Source organism: Balaenoptera physalus (assembly GCF_965194825.1).
Source record: "Balaenoptera physalus genome assembly, chromosome: 1".
NCBI lineage: Eukaryota > Metazoa > Chordata > Mammalia > Artiodactyla > Balaenopteridae > Balaenoptera > Balaenoptera physalus.
In genome coordinates, this window is record NC_138882.1 from 139,117,847 (window position 1) to 139,136,109 (window position 18,263).

An 18,263-nucleotide genomic window follows, 5' to 3' on the forward strand; every position below is an offset into this window, starting at 1 on the left:
TAGAGGACCCAGCCAAGTTGGAGATTCCCTTTATTCATCCAGTAGATTAAACTCTTCAGATTCTTAAAGTGGCTTTGTTTCTTTTAATTCACCGTCTCCCTTCTCGTACCACTGAGCTAGTTGAACAGTTGTTAAAAAAATAAATGTTTCAAGCTAGGGGACTTTTTGGACACAGATTATGAAACTTTAGTTGTGATGCTCGCCAAGCAAAGTGGGTAGTTTGTGTCTCTGTGGGGTACGGTAGGAGAGAAGAGAAAAAAAGATCTGCTTTTAATGCGTCAGAACTAACCACAAAATAATTGGGCCTACAGTCTAATCTAATCATGCTTTTGTTTATTCACTTCATATAAAAGTCTCTTAAGAATGCATCTGAGCACAATATATAATAATAATACTATAACATACATTGTGAGAAACTTTGGAAAACAATAAAATGTCCACCTGAAATAAGCAGTGTTCATAGACATACAAACCCATTGGTCATGCACATTTGTGCCATTTCTTGAACTACTGAGTCACAATGCTGAACTGAAAGCATGAAATAGATTTTACAAACAGAGACTGAAGCCACTCAGAGGCCTAACAAGTGTTATCAGAAGCTTCACATTTGCATAATTTACTACGTCAGTTCACATTTTATTATAAAATTCACATTGTTTTATTGTTTTCTTTTGTAATTAATTGGAACATGACATTCCTGCTTAACAGCAGGCAGGGGGCTTCCTCTTCAAAGTCAGTAGTTTGGGGACTCTCTGGAGAACCATCTGTGAGTTGCTTGTTAAAATGAATGTAGTGTTTCTTGTTAAACCGAAGCCACAATTATAGTAGAACCCAGTTAAAACTCAACTCATGTGTACAGATTTGGATAAAACAGGGGTAAAAACCACATCCCACTGCCCCCTACCCCTATCAAACTATACAAAAGTAAAAGCTCAATAGAAACCATTAGTATCTAATGTGAGAATCCTGTTTCCAAAACAGTTCATGAAGGGGTTGAGCAGTATTAGCAACTCAGACTGGGAAAAGGGCAGACCCAACTGGTGAGGGGGCCGTATGTCTCTCTTCAGCGATGTTCAGGTTCTATAATAATACACAATACAAAACGTTACAGGAAAAGTCGTAACTCTTAGGCAGAGTCTTCTACACAAATTGAACACCACCGTTGGCAGGCAATGTTAGATATATAAATTAATAACTTACAAAACATTACATTATATACATTAAGTAATAAATACACGGTTATAAACAGAAATGGAGGTGATAGCGCGGAAGGCAGTGCAAGAGAAAGACGGCAGCATTAAACTGGAAACGGTGTAACTGGTGTGAGCGTGAAGAGGGGCGCAAGAGAACAGGATGGGGGCTGTGCAACCCCAGTGGCGCAGGGGTTCGGGACCCGACAGGGCAACTGCTCATGAAGCTGAATTCTACACAGACTGTTACTGTGAACAACATGACTACCCCTTAGTTTGTTCAACTTTATTCTGTTTACAGCAAAAAAGTGCAACTCTAGAGGAGAAAAAATACTGTTGGAAGCAGGCAAACAGAGATACGTTATAAGGGCAACTGAGGAGTTGTTTGGGACCATAGGAGAAGGAAGTTGAATGTGGTTAGAAGCGTAGCCTTTCTATTTGCAAAAGTAACTATAGTCAAGTGAAAGATATTGCCCAAGAAAGAAGGAAGACCATTTTCTTTCCTTTTTTTTACCCCCAGAAAGAGTCAAAAAAGTTTATGTCAACTTTGAACGCTTATCTGTGTAGAAGTTAATACTAAACTCTAGGTATTCAACAGGCATTTTAAAGACGTGAAAATGTTTTACAAAAAAGGCACACAGGTTGGCAGACAAAGGGACAGGTGAGCAGGTTTAGAAATGACATTATTAGTCAGTCAGTTCAGTCACTAGAGGGGACAGATTCCCAAAACTTAGTGCAGAAAAATCTCTCAGTTTTGTGTCTTCCATTTTCAAGCCATTCGGTTGTGATGCGAACTTGGCCTCCAGAACGACAGAAAGCTTCAGCTCTCCACTAAGCTTGCAAGCAAGGCAAGTCAACTGTGGAATTTCCTGAGCTGCTATGTGCTTCCCGGTCTTGCATTCTGGCTCCAAACTCAAGTAACTGGAAAGGCCGGGAGGCCCTTGTCCTGTGCAGGCCTCGGCCCCCATGGTGGGCTGGCCCTACCGTACAGCTGGCATGCTTGTCAAGGGTGGAATGTTCATCTCCATATGAAGAGGGAGATTATGTGTCAATCGGGGACTTGTCTTCTGTTGTGATGTCTACATCAGTCTCTCCCAGTGAATCCCTATTTTCCGGATCGATCACACAGAGTGTCTTTGTGTTGCCAAAATAGTTGTGGCCCTCTCCTTCTTTTTCGGGGCCTTCAGAATCCTCCTCTTCGAGGGTCAGTTCAAATTGAAACTTCTCCATCAGACCCTGGCAGTCTCTGTTCTGCTCGTCCAGTGGTGGGGAGGGACTCTGGGGTATCATGCTCTGATACCAGTTCCTGTTATCTTCTAAAGTATCCAGAATGTCCTGGGCATCAGGCTGTACCAGGTCCGCCCAGGTCTCCCACAGCGGATGGACAATGTAGTCGATGAAGCCCACCTGGAGAAAAATAAGGTTACACATCTGTTATTGTTCAGGGCCCTGGAACACCAAAGAAGTCGTCCTGGTTTGCATGCAAAGAAAGAGCCACAACAACCCAAGAGAGGTCAATAATTCTGGAATCTGTTATTTGAGTACCTACTATATGGTGCATCCTGCACTGAATGCAATATATACATTATCACTCTTAATCACGCAGAGTAAGTATGGTTATTCACCATTCACAGAGGAGGAAACTGTGACTCGTTGAGATGAAATATCTTGTCAGAGATCACAGAGCCAGTAAGTGGTGGAGATGAGACACAGTCCCAACTTTGTCTGATCCCAAAGCCTGTGTTGGTCTCACTAGAACTGATTACTTTTCCTCTGACGTCTGCCAGGTAAGAAGTCTGGATGTAACCCTGGCTGGGAATGACTTTGTCACTCTTTGGATTCTGTGAGTCATTCTCTGAAGAAGGAAGCTCTAGGTCTACTGAGTTCTGACTCAACATTCTTTCCCTGATAACTTTAAAATATGCCGCTGTTTTAAAATGAAAGGGAGCCGGCCTCGTATGACTCTGAGATGTCTCAAGTTCTGTGGAATGTTTTTGGTTTGTAGACGACGTAGGTAAAACATTTGAAAACACTTCAAGCCCCTAAACAAACAAATATCCCCTCTGCAGACACGTCTGCAATTGTTTTAGATCCAGAGGGCATACCGTCATTTCCATCAGGAGAAAGAAGGAAAAATAAAGACAATTAAGCAGTTCCTTTGCTAGTGTTCCTGTGAAGAAATATGAAGCTTATGGTTCTGTTATGGTTTACACAGGGGCTATGCATCCTGCATGAGCTGGCTCTGTGGCCTTATACTGACCTCTCCACTGTGGGACAAACAGGAAACATTGGGGGTGGGAGCAGGCTGAGAGAAAGAATAGGCACTGGTTGAATGAGGGAATGGAATTCCCCTGTCATGGTCTGGGGAGCTGGAGAGATGCTGGGTCGGGATTCAGGGGTAGATGAGCAAAGGCAGCTTCTGTGCACCCATGGGCATTACATAGCTGTCTTTCCACACTGCTGGAAACTTCCCTTTATTAACATTCTGGATTTGGGCCAGTTATTTAACACATCAAAGTTGTACCATATCAAAGAACCTTAGTCATATGTGACTTTTATCTGTCTATCTATCAATCTATCTATCATCTATCTATCTTTTCTCTGGTGTTTCCCTAGCCTAAACAAACAGAATTCATACCACAGTCAGGGCATCTCTGATCTGCACTGATTACAAGAACTTCGACTGTGGATGATTCAGATATTTCTCTTGCTTCCACCCATCCCTCTTTCCTCCGTTTTACTTCTTTATGTATGTTTAGTGGTTTTTAGAGACTATTTTCAAGGTGTTTTCCAGGGACCCGAAAAATACAAGCTCAAGGCAATGGAGAAAATTCTATCAGCTGAACACAGTGCAGTCATTTTCTTTCTTCATTTGTTCTGCTTCTGCTAAATGTTCAGCACTTTTTTGAAAGGCAGCCTCTAGTTGCTTATTTCCTAGGCCCTGGGACGAGAGAACTCTACAAATCCAAAGAGCACCTAGTCAAGGGCTTCCTTCATTGCCAGGCTACTCAGACAATGCTCACCAGAGCCCATCTGTGGGAAACACCACGGTGGACCACAACATCATGGAAACAGTGAGACGTGTTCTCAGTGATGGACAGTGAAGAGTTTTGGGTGGAGGGTAGCTGGGTGAACTGGACCAAGAGGACAGCTTCTCCACCTGACACACTGGGGAAATACCTGCTATGTCTACGTCACAAGGCTGTTTGGAGGTTCAAATGGGATAATGTATGTGAAATGTGTGGAAAACCACACAGAACGTCATATACATACAAAACACCACTGTTGCTAACAAAAGGGCAATATGCTATTTAATTAACTAATTCATGAATATCTTGTTCTAATTAAGGCATTAGGGTATTTGAATTGGCCCTAACTTAATGTTATCATGTGTTTTTATGGCATATTAGACCTTCAGAGCACTTCCACAGATTTTAAACTCATTTGATTGGGTTTCTTTCAAAGGAACTATACATTGATATTATAACTACATGTAAATTTGGGAGTACAAGGTAGTGGGGAAAGAGGATAAATACTAACAAAAAATACTCTGAATGTTTTTGTGATAAAGGCCTTGGGCAGCCTAGAGACACAGTCTTAATCATGACTGCCTGGCTCAGGTCGTTTGTTGTCCTGAAAAAAATAGCATCTCAGCCGGCCCTGATGCCTTTGTAAGAATATCGATACTATCTAGTGCTACATATTTTGCAGCTAGCGGCATCTGGGGCATTTCTGCATCTCCCTGCCTACAGTGTAATGTCCCCCCAGTCCTTAGCACACAGGGAGTTTGTAGCTTTGGACACAACCAAAAGATGTCAGCATGCTCTCAGAAGTGTAGACATGACCTTGGAAGGGGACACAGGACAGCGCTTCAACTATGAGGCAGAGAGATGTGTGGGAATGAGATTCGTCACCTCTGGTGATGGTAGCAGTGTGCATGATTAGGGAGAGACAATGAAAACAGGAAACAAGGGTGAAAAGCAGAGGTCCTGGATAAAGACAGAGCTGGGGGAAACCTAGAGGGATGAGATGAAGGAGATGGCAGCATTCAGTTAAATCAGCAGGTTTTGCTAAGGTCATAGACAATGATCTACACTGAGGATACACGGTCCAAACTTTGATGGATTTCTGAAGACTGCTTTATCTCCTCGCTGTGAAATTGAGTGTAATGGAGAAGGCGAATGAGTCATGAGCATAATGGAACTAAAGAAGTAGTTGCTTCCTTATAATTTCATACACACACACACACACACACACACTTACACACACACACACACACACACACACACATATACACACATACGTATATTTAAAATAAAATAGAAAGAGCCCTCCAGTTCAGCCATCAGCAGAGCTCACAGAAACTTTGAAACCTTATATTAGATACCTGGGATTTTTCCACGGAAGCTGTGTGCTTATCACACATGGGGCTAATCTCCATTCCCCTCTCCCGCTCTTTGTCTCCCTGCTGGAAAAATTCCTCCATGATGCGGTCTGTCCATTGCCGATACAATTCCAGGGACTTGGTGGGGTTGCTCAGGTCTGCACAGTGTACCATGTTGCGAAGGACCTGAAATCATCAAATTTTGGAAATCCCATAAAATTAGGTATAAATACTACCAGAACATCTCATTCCTCTTGTACTAGTACACTTGGTACCAGACCCAAGAACATTTTAGTTGCATTATAATTATGGTGTTTGCAGGACACCAAAAAAGCAGGATTACAATGGTGCTGGCCAGAGTTGGTTATTTACCATTATAAGAGTCCCCAAAGGGAAAATGTGTCTTCTTTGATTGACAGTCATTGAATTTAAAAACTGGAAGGGACATTAGAGGTCAGATGCTGCCATGGTTTCTTCTCCTCAGTTTGGAAAAAATGCAAAGAATTACTCAAAGTAGATGTCTTCATATTTTCCACTTGTGGAAAGAGGAGACCAGCTGAGGGCAATTTGTATAACCAAAACAGAGCTAACAAAGTTCAAGTCAGTGGGATTTATATCCAAACATGAGCTTTTGGGATCAGCAGTCACGTATACCCTATTACAAAGAGATTTTGCTGTTTATTTTTAGAATTAAGCAATTCAATAAAAAGGGTTCTGTTTTTCTTCGTAAATTAGAGAATCAACTTGAATGTCCATTTTCCTTTGCTCGTTCTTAAAATAAGTCCAAAGCCGTAGTAGTAACTTAGGACATGCAACTAAGTAAGCTTGTTTGTTTTCTTTTTCTAATTGTTGTTTCATTAATTTGATGTGGCTTTGTGTTAAATCAAAGGCTTCTGTCAAATACCTGTATACGATCAGTATAGTTGTCCAGGAGAAGAACGCCGGAACTTGTAACTTTCTTTGTTTCTACCATTGTCTTCAGGTCTGCCAGCAGGCTCATGTGTTTGGACATATCAGTTGCTAAGACCTGAGGTTAAAAAAAAAAAAAAGGAAACTCTCAATAAACTCAGTTTATCAAGGAAATGGATTTTCTCTTCCCGCGAAAGTAAGTGAGGAACACAGGGAGGCCAAAGTCTTACCATGTCAATAACCATCTTCCTGAGTGTCTGACGCTGCTTCTTGGTGAGATTCTGGAAGATGTCACAGTGTTCTTCTTGGAGCAGTTTGAAACCCACGGCAAGGTGATGGTTTTCCAACACAGATTCATCATTATACATCAAAGCAAGTTCTGAATCTAATAAACAAGGAAAAATGATGATTTAATAAAAAGGGATACAATTCAAACTGTGGAATTCCCTCAGTGTGAAATCAGATCTAGTTCTCTCCATATGATTTCAAGAACCAAGACCCCATATGTCATTTTCTATTAGAGACAGTCTCCCTCTACAAAGAGAAATAGTCAGTTCCTAAGTAAAAAAAAAAAAAAAAAAAAAGTTTCCAGTAGATATTAGCTCATAAACTCTCTCTTTGATTAAAAGTCACAGTATTTTTAAAATCCTATTTTTCCTTTTCACTTCAGATGAAGAATTTGACATTTTAGGTAAGGGCATTCCCAAGCAATTAATCCTATTTTTATCTCAGTTTGTAACTTCCCTTATGTCTTCACAAATGTGTGCTTTGGAAAAAGAATAGACTGAAAATGCCACTAAACTTTACCCAAGGTATTAAAATTTTTCACATTATTTCACTTTTTGATATGTTTCCCAGCTCCATCAATTGTGAGTTTTGGATTTTTAAAGAAGATAATGGTGTGAGTGTAAAATTTCACTTTATCCAAATAATGTAGCTCTTTGGAGCTTTCTATAAATATGGTAACAAAACAATAATTTTTTACAACAATCTTGATATCCCAGTTTCTGCCCTATGGCCCTATACAACAGAAACTGCATTATCTAGATACCTAAACTACAGCGTCTAGCCTGCCTTTCACACAGAAGAATCACAGACATCCTTTGTTAGGCAGCGCCATGGTCTGCAATTGAGAACATGGTCATCAAACTCATGATGCCACATTTTCTCTTAGCCAAGAATGATAGCCAAGTGATGATAATATGTTACTAATTGTAGGTGTTGTTACACATAAACCACTGCTTTTACGGTGTGATTTGAGTTACATCTTCAGAAAAGGTGGTGGGATATGTGATGTCGTTTCAGCACTCTTGCCTTGTTCATCCTGCGATCAAGGGCATAGCTCTGCAAGCTGGCTTTTTATGGTACGTGGCTTTGGCAGAAAGACCATTTTTCTGTGTGAAGCTAACTGGCCTATATATGGAATGGTTCATGACACCACAGTACACCAGCTGATATAACCCACACAGACAAGCATCTGCCCAAAGTTTACGTGCTTTCAATAGAAAAACAAGGTAAAAAAAACCAAGGTACCTCACACTTAGTCATGCAAATATCCTGATGATAAAGTATGACAAGGGCTCTTTCACAGCAAGTAGCTCCAATATTTCTTAAAACTGTCAGCACTTGATGTTAATCTTGACCACAACAAGATAACCAGTATTCTCAGAAGAAAAAAGTACTTAGATTTTCAGCATTTAGAAATGGTACATTAACTGGGAAAAATCATGGATTTTCATTAACATGGATACTAAATATTTCGAGCATGACAAAAGCTTTAAGTAGGGCTTGGGATCCTAAGGATGGGCCAGCCCTTGAATTTCACTGAAGTCAGACCAATCCATACTACAGACCAGTGCATAATCAAACCTATGAAGTTGGAAGAGAGTGTGTGAGACTTTTAATGACCCGACCCTCCATCCTGAATTGTGGAAGCATTTTCTTGGAGTCTTATTTCTATATGGAGGCTCCCACGCTCAGATACAACGTTTGGACCTGCTTCCTCAGTAGAGAGGGACACTAGTGGGTCACCATGCTCTGTGTGAGAGCCCTGCATAATCCTGAAAAATCATTACCACATTATTCCCAAGCCTTTCCGTATCCTTACTGGATAATTCCACATGTGTTACTCTTTCCTCACATACTGCATTTTCCAAACATTGAGTACTTTTTATGGCTCCCCTCTGACCCTTTCAAAGTTCTCCATGCAGCTCAAAATGATGTTGCTAGACTGGACACAGTATCCAGGAAAGGTCTGACCAGCTTGAGTGGAATGGAAGGATTACCTCATTATTACCCTTATTATTATCCATAATGAAAACATCAGGAGGAAAAAAATGAAGCAGTGACTCATACAGTTATCTCAAATGACTGTTCTAGGGGCGAACTCACTTGTGTTGATGAGAAACTGATTGGAGACTCCAGGATGATCAACGTCATGAATGGCAGCTGCAAAAATGGCGGCCAGGATTTCCAAATCTGTGAAGACGGCCTGCAGGGCAAAATGAGTGCACTGAACTCCACGTTCCATTTGCCTATCCTGCTTAATTAGTTTCATACTAAGGTACCCCATTTCATTCTTGTTGGGAGAAAGATGGTTTGTTGATTTATACAATGTCTCAATATACTATTTTAATTAAATGTAGATTCTGTCCATCATCATAAGGTCTCTTATGTGAGAGGAATGATGGTCAGAGCCCATGCCCACATCGAGCTTGCAGGCTGAGGCTTGGGGAAGGCGTTAGCACAATGCTCATGGTAAGAGATCAGGTGATACCTGATATCTGTTTCTTGGATAAGTGGTATGACAGGATGGTGCTTATGCAACACAAGCACATGTACTGGTCAAAGAAGCACGTCAGACTGGCTCTGCTCTGATATAAAAAGCTTCATATACCTTCAGGCTGAATAACTAAGGCCAAATTCCAGATTTATTAGCCTGCCAAAAAGTTATTTCTTAAAGCTAAATTTGTAGCATGGTCAGAGCTTTCACACATTCATTCATTCATCCATTCAGTCAATACCCATCCACTCAGTGATTAGTATGGACAAGATTTGAGGACATTTCTGAGAAATGAGACCTAATGCCCACTGCTCAACTCCTTCATGCCATCCCGTGAAGCCTCCCTCCTCTGCCCCTACCTGTACGCAATGATTTAAACCTAGTATTTATTTAGGTATAAATTGCTTCTGGCTGAAATGTCTTTCATCATTCTGTGTGGTTACTTAAATCTTCTGATCCTTCAATTCAATCTAATTATGCAAGGACACATTGAACTTTCCCTTCTCTAAACATCTGTGGTACTCATACTCAATTTCTAGCAACACAGTAGGTAACAGCAGCAGACAGTTGATAAACAGTGTTGGCCCACCATGTGATACTGACACAGAACATAAAAATAATACTGTTTTTTTTTTTCCTTCAGGGCTATAGAACAGTCTTAGCTTCTTGGATTTCATTTCTCAGAATATATGGAACCCAAGCAATAGAGTTGGGGTCAGTTTAATCTTTCTTCACCTTTCAAGCTGAATCTGCAGAGGTGGGCTTGACTAGGGCGTGGCCAGTCCCTTCCCACAGTGAGCCTACACGTTTTGGAAATACCTGACCACCACTGCCATCTGTCAAGGAAGAGCATAGACTGCTGTACCCACTGGGCTGCTTATAGTGATACATACAAATGCATTAATCTGTGAGAGAAGCAGTCACAGCCACCTTCTAGAGAGATGTCTAACAAGTTGGAAAGCTGTCCCTCTTTGCTTCAGCATTGTTAATTCTTCAGTTCTAGATTTTTCAGTTACTTTTCCTTCAATCCATAGAACCAGTTTTATGAATTCTTAGGCGAATAAGCCTATGGATGCTTATTCCTAACAGGAACTCTATAGAACATTTTATATTATATTTCTGTGCTATCCCTCAGAGTACCTGGGATGGTGTAGGCAGCTCAGATCAGCACATGCAAACTGAGGATATACTATATACTAAATGCTGAACTAGACACTTATTAGGTACTAGAGACACAATGACAAATAGAGCACCTTATTAACTGCTTGATAATTAAATATTTTTCAATTGTAACAGAGGTAAAGGAAAGGTTACTCTGATATTAGAAAGCAAGCAGAAATGTCATCCATTTATATTAATAACCCAATTGATACATGCTCTACATAATAAAGAGCCAGTTCCAGTATGCACAAACATCTAATTACATTATTTCTATAAATATATCACATGTTGTACGGCACTTTTTAAAGAGGATGGGCAGGGTATGCAAAACAGATCATAACTACTCACATCTAACGCTGGCGTAGAAAGAAGAACATGGGTTGACTGGGCTACATCAGCAGCGTGTAGGCTGTTATGATATGCCACATCAGCATGGTAATGGTCTTCTAAAGTCATCATGTAGGTAACAAAGGTGTCAGATGAAATTTTGAATGTCTTTAGGAGGTCTCTTTCCTATGCGGCAAAAAGGATTAGAAAATAAATAAGTGGATGTCCAAAAATGAAGAAAAGCCAAATCAGAAAAGTAAACTGGGATGGAAAAAAATCATAAAGAGCATCTAATTGGATAACCAACATTCACTCCTGTTTACTCACCTGGAATATGGCATACATGATGCATGTTAGGGGCCTATTGTGTGAATATCCAGCCACATTGAAGATGTTAAGGCCCCATTTGTTCAGGTCTTCCAGCTCCTATCATCAAAATTAGAGACATTTAGAAATAAGGACAGTTTTGTTCACATACCTCATTATTTTTATTTATTATGGGGACAGGGGTTGGCTAAGTCTTTAGAGTATCTATTTAGAGTGTTCTGGTTGCATGAACATTTGAAAATGGAATGATCTGGGAAGGTGAGTATCCCCTTCATGCTGGTTAGAAGTTTCTGTATATATTTTTCAGAAAAGGGAGAGTGTGTGTTTATTGATAAATTTTGTTGCTGACCTCTAATTTTTTGCTGTATGTCAGTCCTCAACCAATGTTGCTTTCAGAAGTGGGTGCAAGTGATTAGAGATCATTCTAGACCCATTTCCCTGTCTCTCCCCTTCTCTGCTCACTGGTCCATGAGTAACAGCTAGAAAACAATCTCAGGGAAACTCCTCTGCCCTTTGGTTATTATCACTGAGAGCCATGTCAAGGAGACTTAGCTGCTAGAATGTGTGTAAGTCAACCCTGATTTAGTATAAAAGGTCATGAAGATGCTAGTCATCCATTACATCCTAGAGCTCCTGGGCCACAGAAAGACCTGAAAGAAACATCATTCCATCCTGTGTTGTGGGATTATTCCAAGATTATCTGATTAAAGGAGCAATTTATTCCATTATCAATTACTGCCCAGAGTAAGGGATCCAGGCTCTCCCCAGAGGCTTGGCCCAATGTGTAATCAACCTTCTTCTAATCTTTCAGATGCTCCCTCACTGAATGTTCATTTGTTCTCATTTCATATTCTCACAAGGCTGAGAGAACCTCAGCAGTCACCTTGCACAGCCTCCGAGAGGAGGTATGAATTCTTTCTGAGCCTTCCTCCACTACTAGGGTTTGGGCTCAAGGGTCAAGGCTGTCAATTTCTCTCATTTCTTCTTCAGCTCTACCAATCAGTGCAGACTTTCTCATCAGTCCTTGGCATACAGTCTCTGAAATATCCTCTGGGGTAATTCAGCCCTGCCTATTGCCCTCACCTTGGATTCTCCCAATATGTGTTCAACAGGATTCTCCATTCATGAGTTAATGGACCCAACTCAGGACAAAATATGGTCCTTTGGTATAGAAAAAGGGCCTTTAACTAGGTGTTCAACAATGGACAACGGGCTACATCAGCCTCATCATACTATTTAATAATAAAGCAAAAGCGATCACTGTTTTCTAGTAGGAGGTTTTAGACATCTGCCTGCTATAAAGCAGAGCTACATGAGCACACACCCAGCTCATACACACCTTGGCTAGATGATCTTCATTTTCCGTGTTGACTCCAAAGCGTGCGATACTTGTATTATTTAAGCTTGAACTATGCATCAGTTTTTTCACTCCGCTTATCTGTGTCATGAGCTGTTGCTTTTTCTTTTTCTCCCTGTCTTTCTGGGTGGGAGATGGAATCTCCACGTCATTCTGCTTGTCTGCAACAACACAAAAATAGGTTTTCCAGTCCCTGTGTGCCAATGAGAACCCACTGCAATATTCAAAAACAACTTGTAACGGTCTATAATGGATGGCTCATCTTATGAAGGTCTGTCATAGCGTTATCTCACTTGATCTCCAGGACAATCCGGTGATACATGATTTTATTGCTAAAGCAGCAAAGTGACGTCCAGAGGAGCTAAATAAGTTGTTCAAGAAGTGGCAGAGGTAGAACTCAATCCCATGTCCTCTGTTTGCAGGGTGATTTGGGTACAATTACACTCATACATTTTCAAGGTGAGGCATCAGTATTTATATGCAAATTTCTTATTAAAGTGAATAACTTGTATGTTTGTAAAAATAGAAAAGGTTCATGTAGCCAAGCCCAGGTTAATAAAAAAAGGCTTTATGTTTTGCTCACTTTATTATGTTTGTAATTATTTTTTAATTTAAAAGATCCATATAACAGTAGCTGGGTTCAGGTTAGACGAGTAGTATATATGTTAGAGAAATAAATGGCTTCTAATCTTCAAATGATTACTCTAAAGCCTTGGCTTATGACCATTTGAGGTTAAGAGGAAGACTGTAATTTCAGTTTTATTTCATGCCTTGTGTCTATGAATTCTGCTAGTAAATAATAACAACGCCTCTCATTGGTAACAGGCATTACATTTATTAATGTATTTGTGCTTATTAAATATAATCATCTCATTTAATTTTTTTAAAAATTCTGCTACAACAAGATGAAAGGAGAGCTAGGGTTAGTGAGAAAAACATATCTACCTGCTCATAGAAGCTCTTTCTTCTATATCATGCTATTAAAAATATCAGCAATCAAATATTCTATTTCACTTCACAGGGAGATGGATGGATCCCGAGTCCTTCTGAAAAATGCATTAACTCTCTCAGGTCACAGGGATGCCTGTGAATGCACTGAGGAAATCATTTATTGAGGTGCTCTACAGCTGCTCTACAGCTACTTCATTGAACTAAATGACACCCTGTGGCTGAAAGAGTTAATACAGCCTTCAAAAGTTCCTACACTTATCTCTACTTGTTTCAGCGAAAATGAGTCCAAAGACAACTTCTCTATTTGAAAATGACACATTTCCAGATGGCCTGCTGGGATCTAGATGATTTGCTTTCAACTCTTGCAGCTGATGGCATAGTCACACGTTCTCCCTGGAGACCTCCGCCTGCTCACACAGCCCTGTGGACAACTCATCAAAGCAAAGTGAGCGCAGGGAGGCGGAAGCAGCTGTCCTGGACCCTTGGCACCTGGCTGTAGGGCTGGAGCAAGAGATTTCTCTATCCCTAGCATCTCAGTGCTGTCTCTGGGTGCCCCCAAGTTCCTAGATTCATCAGCCTATGACTCTGCCTTAGGGAGGAATTTTAGTGGTCATCCCAGTTAGTTCAGGGGTTTCCAACCTAGTTCAGCATCAGAAGCACCCAGGGAACTTTTGAAAAATACAGATTTATGAGCCCCACCCAGTCCTACTGAATCAGTGTTTTTTAAAAATCTTCCCAAGTGACTTTGATGATCAGAGTCAGGTTTGGGAACCAATAATAATCCCACATGTTCACTTTCCAGATGAAGTCAGCAACTTTCCCAAGCTCAAAGGGCAATTTATTCAACAGATATTTATTTTGCAATCACTTTGTTCCAGACGCAGTGATTTAATAGCTTAGAACCCAGGCCTTCAGGTTCCCGTTAAAAGCTCTTTCTGGTCTCTCAACCTTTGGCATAAAAACTATATATGACATTACTTTTGAAATTACTTTTCTCCCTGTCACTTCACTCCTAATAATGACTACTTTTGCTAAAATAAAAGGCCACAATAGCCCCTGCGTTTCCTAACCATCAATCTTCACCATTCTTCATGCCTGGTTAACGAAGCTGTTAGATTCTTCTGTGCCAATGCAAATACAAAACCTCTAGTGAGACTAGCAGCTTTTTCCCTTTGTTTAATTAAAGATTCCCTGCGACAGCGAGAAATTGAGCCGAATCACTACTGTGTCTGGAACATTACGATAAAGAAGAAAGCCATTATCCACAGAGAGTGCCATTTTGACATTAATGGGTGTTTCCCTATGCAGGCATTGGAACAACTGATGGGTTTCCCAATTCTGAATTTCCTCTGCTAAATGCTTAGCCAGCCCCATGCGGAAATAACCTGAAACACACACTCAAAGAATCATACTACACGCTTTGTGAGTTCACATTTACAGAATGGTCAGACTACAGTGGGGAAAGAGTGGAACAGTACCAAATAAATAAATAAATAAACAGAGGCAAAAAACATCACATCAAAACTCTGATAATGGTGTCATTGAAGGTGCTTTTCTTGCTAGCTTACAGCATTTAATCATGCAAAATTCCTGAGTTCTCTTCCCTGTGTCTTGAGAATTCTATGTTCCAGCTTTGGAGACAGTAAGTTGGGAATTTAAAGGGGTGATTCTTCTCTGTTTGAAAAAATATTAACTAACTTGTAATATCACATCTAAATATCTTGCTTTAATCTGTGCTCCCTCCCCCTGGGTCCTTTACTTCCTCCTGTACCAGCAACCCGAGCCCATTATCCTGTATCAGCATCACAGAGTGCCTGCGGGGATGGTCTGGACACCATCCTTTTAAATGGAAACAACACAAGTTTCACACATTCCCCACAGTGAGGGATTTCCCTCCTTTCTGGATGACACATTTTAACTTTCAATGACTCTTATTGAGATACTGCTCTTCAAATTTAACTGAAATCAATAAGGTCTTCCCATTTTGTGCTCTTGGAGATGGTTGCTGTGCTCTGACAAGAGGCTCTTATATTACTGGAAGCTGTTAACAAACACATTTTTAGGTCCAACAATCCTGATTCTAAAGACTTTTCTCCATAGATTACATCTATTACTGAAAGGCGATTTTCTTCTGACAGCCTAATAACCTTTCCTAGTTAGAGAAGTGAGGTATTTTGATCTAGGAGTCAAGAGAGTGAAGTCATAGATCTGGCTCAGGAACATTTTAGCCAAGTAATCTTGGTCAAGTTACATACACTTCTGGGCCTCAGTTTTCTTTCTTGGAAAATGAGGGAACTGGATGAGGCCATTAAGGTCCCTTTCAGATCTGACATTTTGTGAAGAAGCCTTCATGGTCCTCCAGGAATACTCTCCACGCTCACAAGGCAGGATGTGGAGTTCCATGTCCTGCATTTGCAGTTTGGAAACAAGCTTTGTTTGTTTGCTTTTTAAGATTATCAAATTGTAAGCCTACAGGCTGTTCCAGAGAATCCAGGTTGCCAGGTATGTCTTAGCAAGACTGATAAACTCCGTCCATATAGAAAGTTAGAGCTGGAATGGACAGAGGGTGTCATCTACTCCAGTGTTCCCATTTTACAGTTGAAGTAGCTGATGAATCTTTTGTTTATATGATGGACTTTTTTCTCCTTAAATTTTCTCAAGAATATAATCTGTCTGTCTAGTCTGTTTGATCGGGTCTACCTTGTGTGTGCACATGAGTGTGCATGCAAACACACACACACAAACACACACTCAGGCTCACCACCCTCCTAATGTTGAGTGGGTAAGGACTGAGGTTCTAACAACCTACCTCAAACCACTTGTTGTTGATAATTTAATTTTTTTTGGAATAATGAGAAGCCAAATGATGGTTTTCCTCAAGAGATATGCCTCCATAGCAAATGGAATATTCAACAGAGTTGACAGTTACCCCTTCTTGAGATGCAAAGTGTTGAGACTGAGAACTCATTTTTATTATCTTCTCAGCCTCCTCACTTGATAGCCTTTGATGCTAAAATAAGAATAATTGGTATACTAAACTATTCCCATGGTCCTTGGCGAGCAGATAGTGAAAGAGGCTACAAGCCAAGAGGACTGCTTAGGTACAACCTTGGATGATGAAGGGCTCAGAGACTTCCTGCAGCTTTACTCCAGTGGTCAGAGTCTCTTCTGAGACGACAGACAAGCCCTGATATTTTAACATGCAATGTTTATGAAAACAAAAATGAGTTATTGCACTTATTGATTTTATTCTTCTTTCCCACAGTCATTAACCTGGAGACTGTCCTTAAAACAGTCCCTAGCTTATGAAAAATAATTGGGTGTCGCACACATGGACAGGAGAAGATGGCTGCCTTCAAAAGAATAAAGGGGGATAATGGAGAAGGAAAGGATCAGTATACAACACTTTCTGTTCAATTAGATTCTAGCTCCTCTTGGAGCTAGGAGGTACGAAAAAAATCTTCTCTTTGTTCTCTGACAAAGGTTGCCGCAACTGCCACTGGAGAAAACCAGGTGCTGCAGACACCCACATACTGGAAACAGTTGGAAAGGCATTTGTCAATCATGCCAATGCCCACTGGCCACAGAGTAGCGCCATGAGCTTTCCACTAGGCTGACCAAAGATTGATCTGCTGATAGCAGGAACTGCTTTGGCATTAGAGAAATAGAATTGATTTTTTAAAATAAAACTAGAAGAGGTATGTGTTTCCATAAGACATCAAGGCAAATGCTCATTGATTTAAGGATATGCAGCAATGCCAAAAAGAAGGGAGGTGTAATGTTCAACTGTAAGAATAGGTCATTTCCCTGGACAGTGGAGTTCTGCTAAATAAGGATAATTCAGTGGTAATTGAAAGTCAACAGAATCAGAGTCTAAAGGCTACCCATTCACTTTGAAGTACAGATTTGCAGGTTCTGCAGGTCTTATTCAAGAAAAATACACAACAGAATGGCTTTAAACATGAGATCAGAAATTCCTAGTAATCAAACAGGATGCATGACAGTAGTTGAGAGGCACTGATGCAAACCTTTCCGGTCAGTGACATGTGTTAAAGACTAGCAATGTGAAAGCAGAGATTGATAGGTAAGTATCAAATTAGGAAGATAATGATGCTGCTTGCAGAAGGCCAGCTCCTTCAGAGAGGTGGAGATTCTTTCTGCCCTCCCCCCATGTATCGTTAAGAAATACCTTAGCAAAGCAATAGCCGAATTATTTCCAAAGCTTATTATCATGGGTCAAATCACCATACAGTTCTCCAGCCATCTCTCGCAAAGCATCTAAAAGGAAACCTTTTGCTCAAAGCCCAGTTACCGGAAGAATTTAAAGAATACCATGTCAGAGGAGCCAATTGGAGTTGTCCCTAAGGCTTGGATGATTGCAACCCCCATCATCCCCCCCTTCAGAGGTCTTGACAGAGATGGAAGTGGGTGGGTAGATAAGGAGTGACCTGAGGTCTATATAAATTTAATTAGCCCATAATAAACTTCTCTCTTTGATGGGTATTTTCATTCATTTTTTTCACAACACCTTACAGCTTTTTTTTTTTTTTAACCTTAAAGATTGTCTTTAGTTCTTATTTTAAATGGATTTGTTTTTCTGTGACTTAACCCCATTCCAAACTCACATAGTGATGTTCCTGACAGGTTGCAGAAATTAATATTAAAAAAAAAATCTCAGTTATGGAATAAGTTTCCCAGTGAATTCTTACCTAAGAAAGTATTTGAAATGTATTCAGACACCTGGTTCCCCGATCGGCTCATTTCTGAAAGGTGTGTCAGCTCCCGGTTCAGCATTCTTTTGAACTGTTTATAAAGAACAAAAACATATTAACCACCTAAAAAATAGCAGATTATCATTTTAGATGTTTCCAACTT

The 18,263-nt window shown here is 40.4% G+C and overlaps 1 protein-coding gene across 8 annotated transcripts in view; it reads right to left on the reverse strand.

The window, feature by feature from the left end:
- Positions 1-311: 311 nt before the first annotated feature.
- PDE4B (phosphodiesterase 4B) overlaps positions 312-18,263 on the reverse strand; it is a 601,639-nt gene continuing 583,687 nt past the window's right edge. For all 8 annotated transcript variants that reach the window (XM_082419762.1, XM_082419760.1, XM_082419763.1 and 5 more), the window contains 9 exons: positions 18,098-18,191; positions 12,420-12,598; positions 11,081-11,179; positions 10,775-10,939; positions 8,875-8,974; positions 6,714-6,868; positions 6,479-6,601; positions 5,578-5,760; positions 312-2,597 (listed from right to left, as the gene is read on the reverse strand). In XM_082419762.1, coding sequence (XP_082275888.1) covers positions 2,232-2,597; positions 5,578-5,760; positions 6,479-6,601; positions 6,714-6,868; positions 8,875-8,974; positions 10,775-10,939; positions 11,081-11,179; positions 12,420-12,598; positions 18,098-18,191 — 1,464 coding nt within the window. In that variant the 3' untranslated portion in view covers positions 312-2,231. The remainder of the gene's footprint in view (positions 2,598-5,577; positions 5,761-6,478; positions 6,602-6,713; positions 6,869-8,874; positions 8,975-10,774; positions 10,940-11,080; positions 11,180-12,419; positions 12,599-18,097; positions 18,192-18,263) is intronic.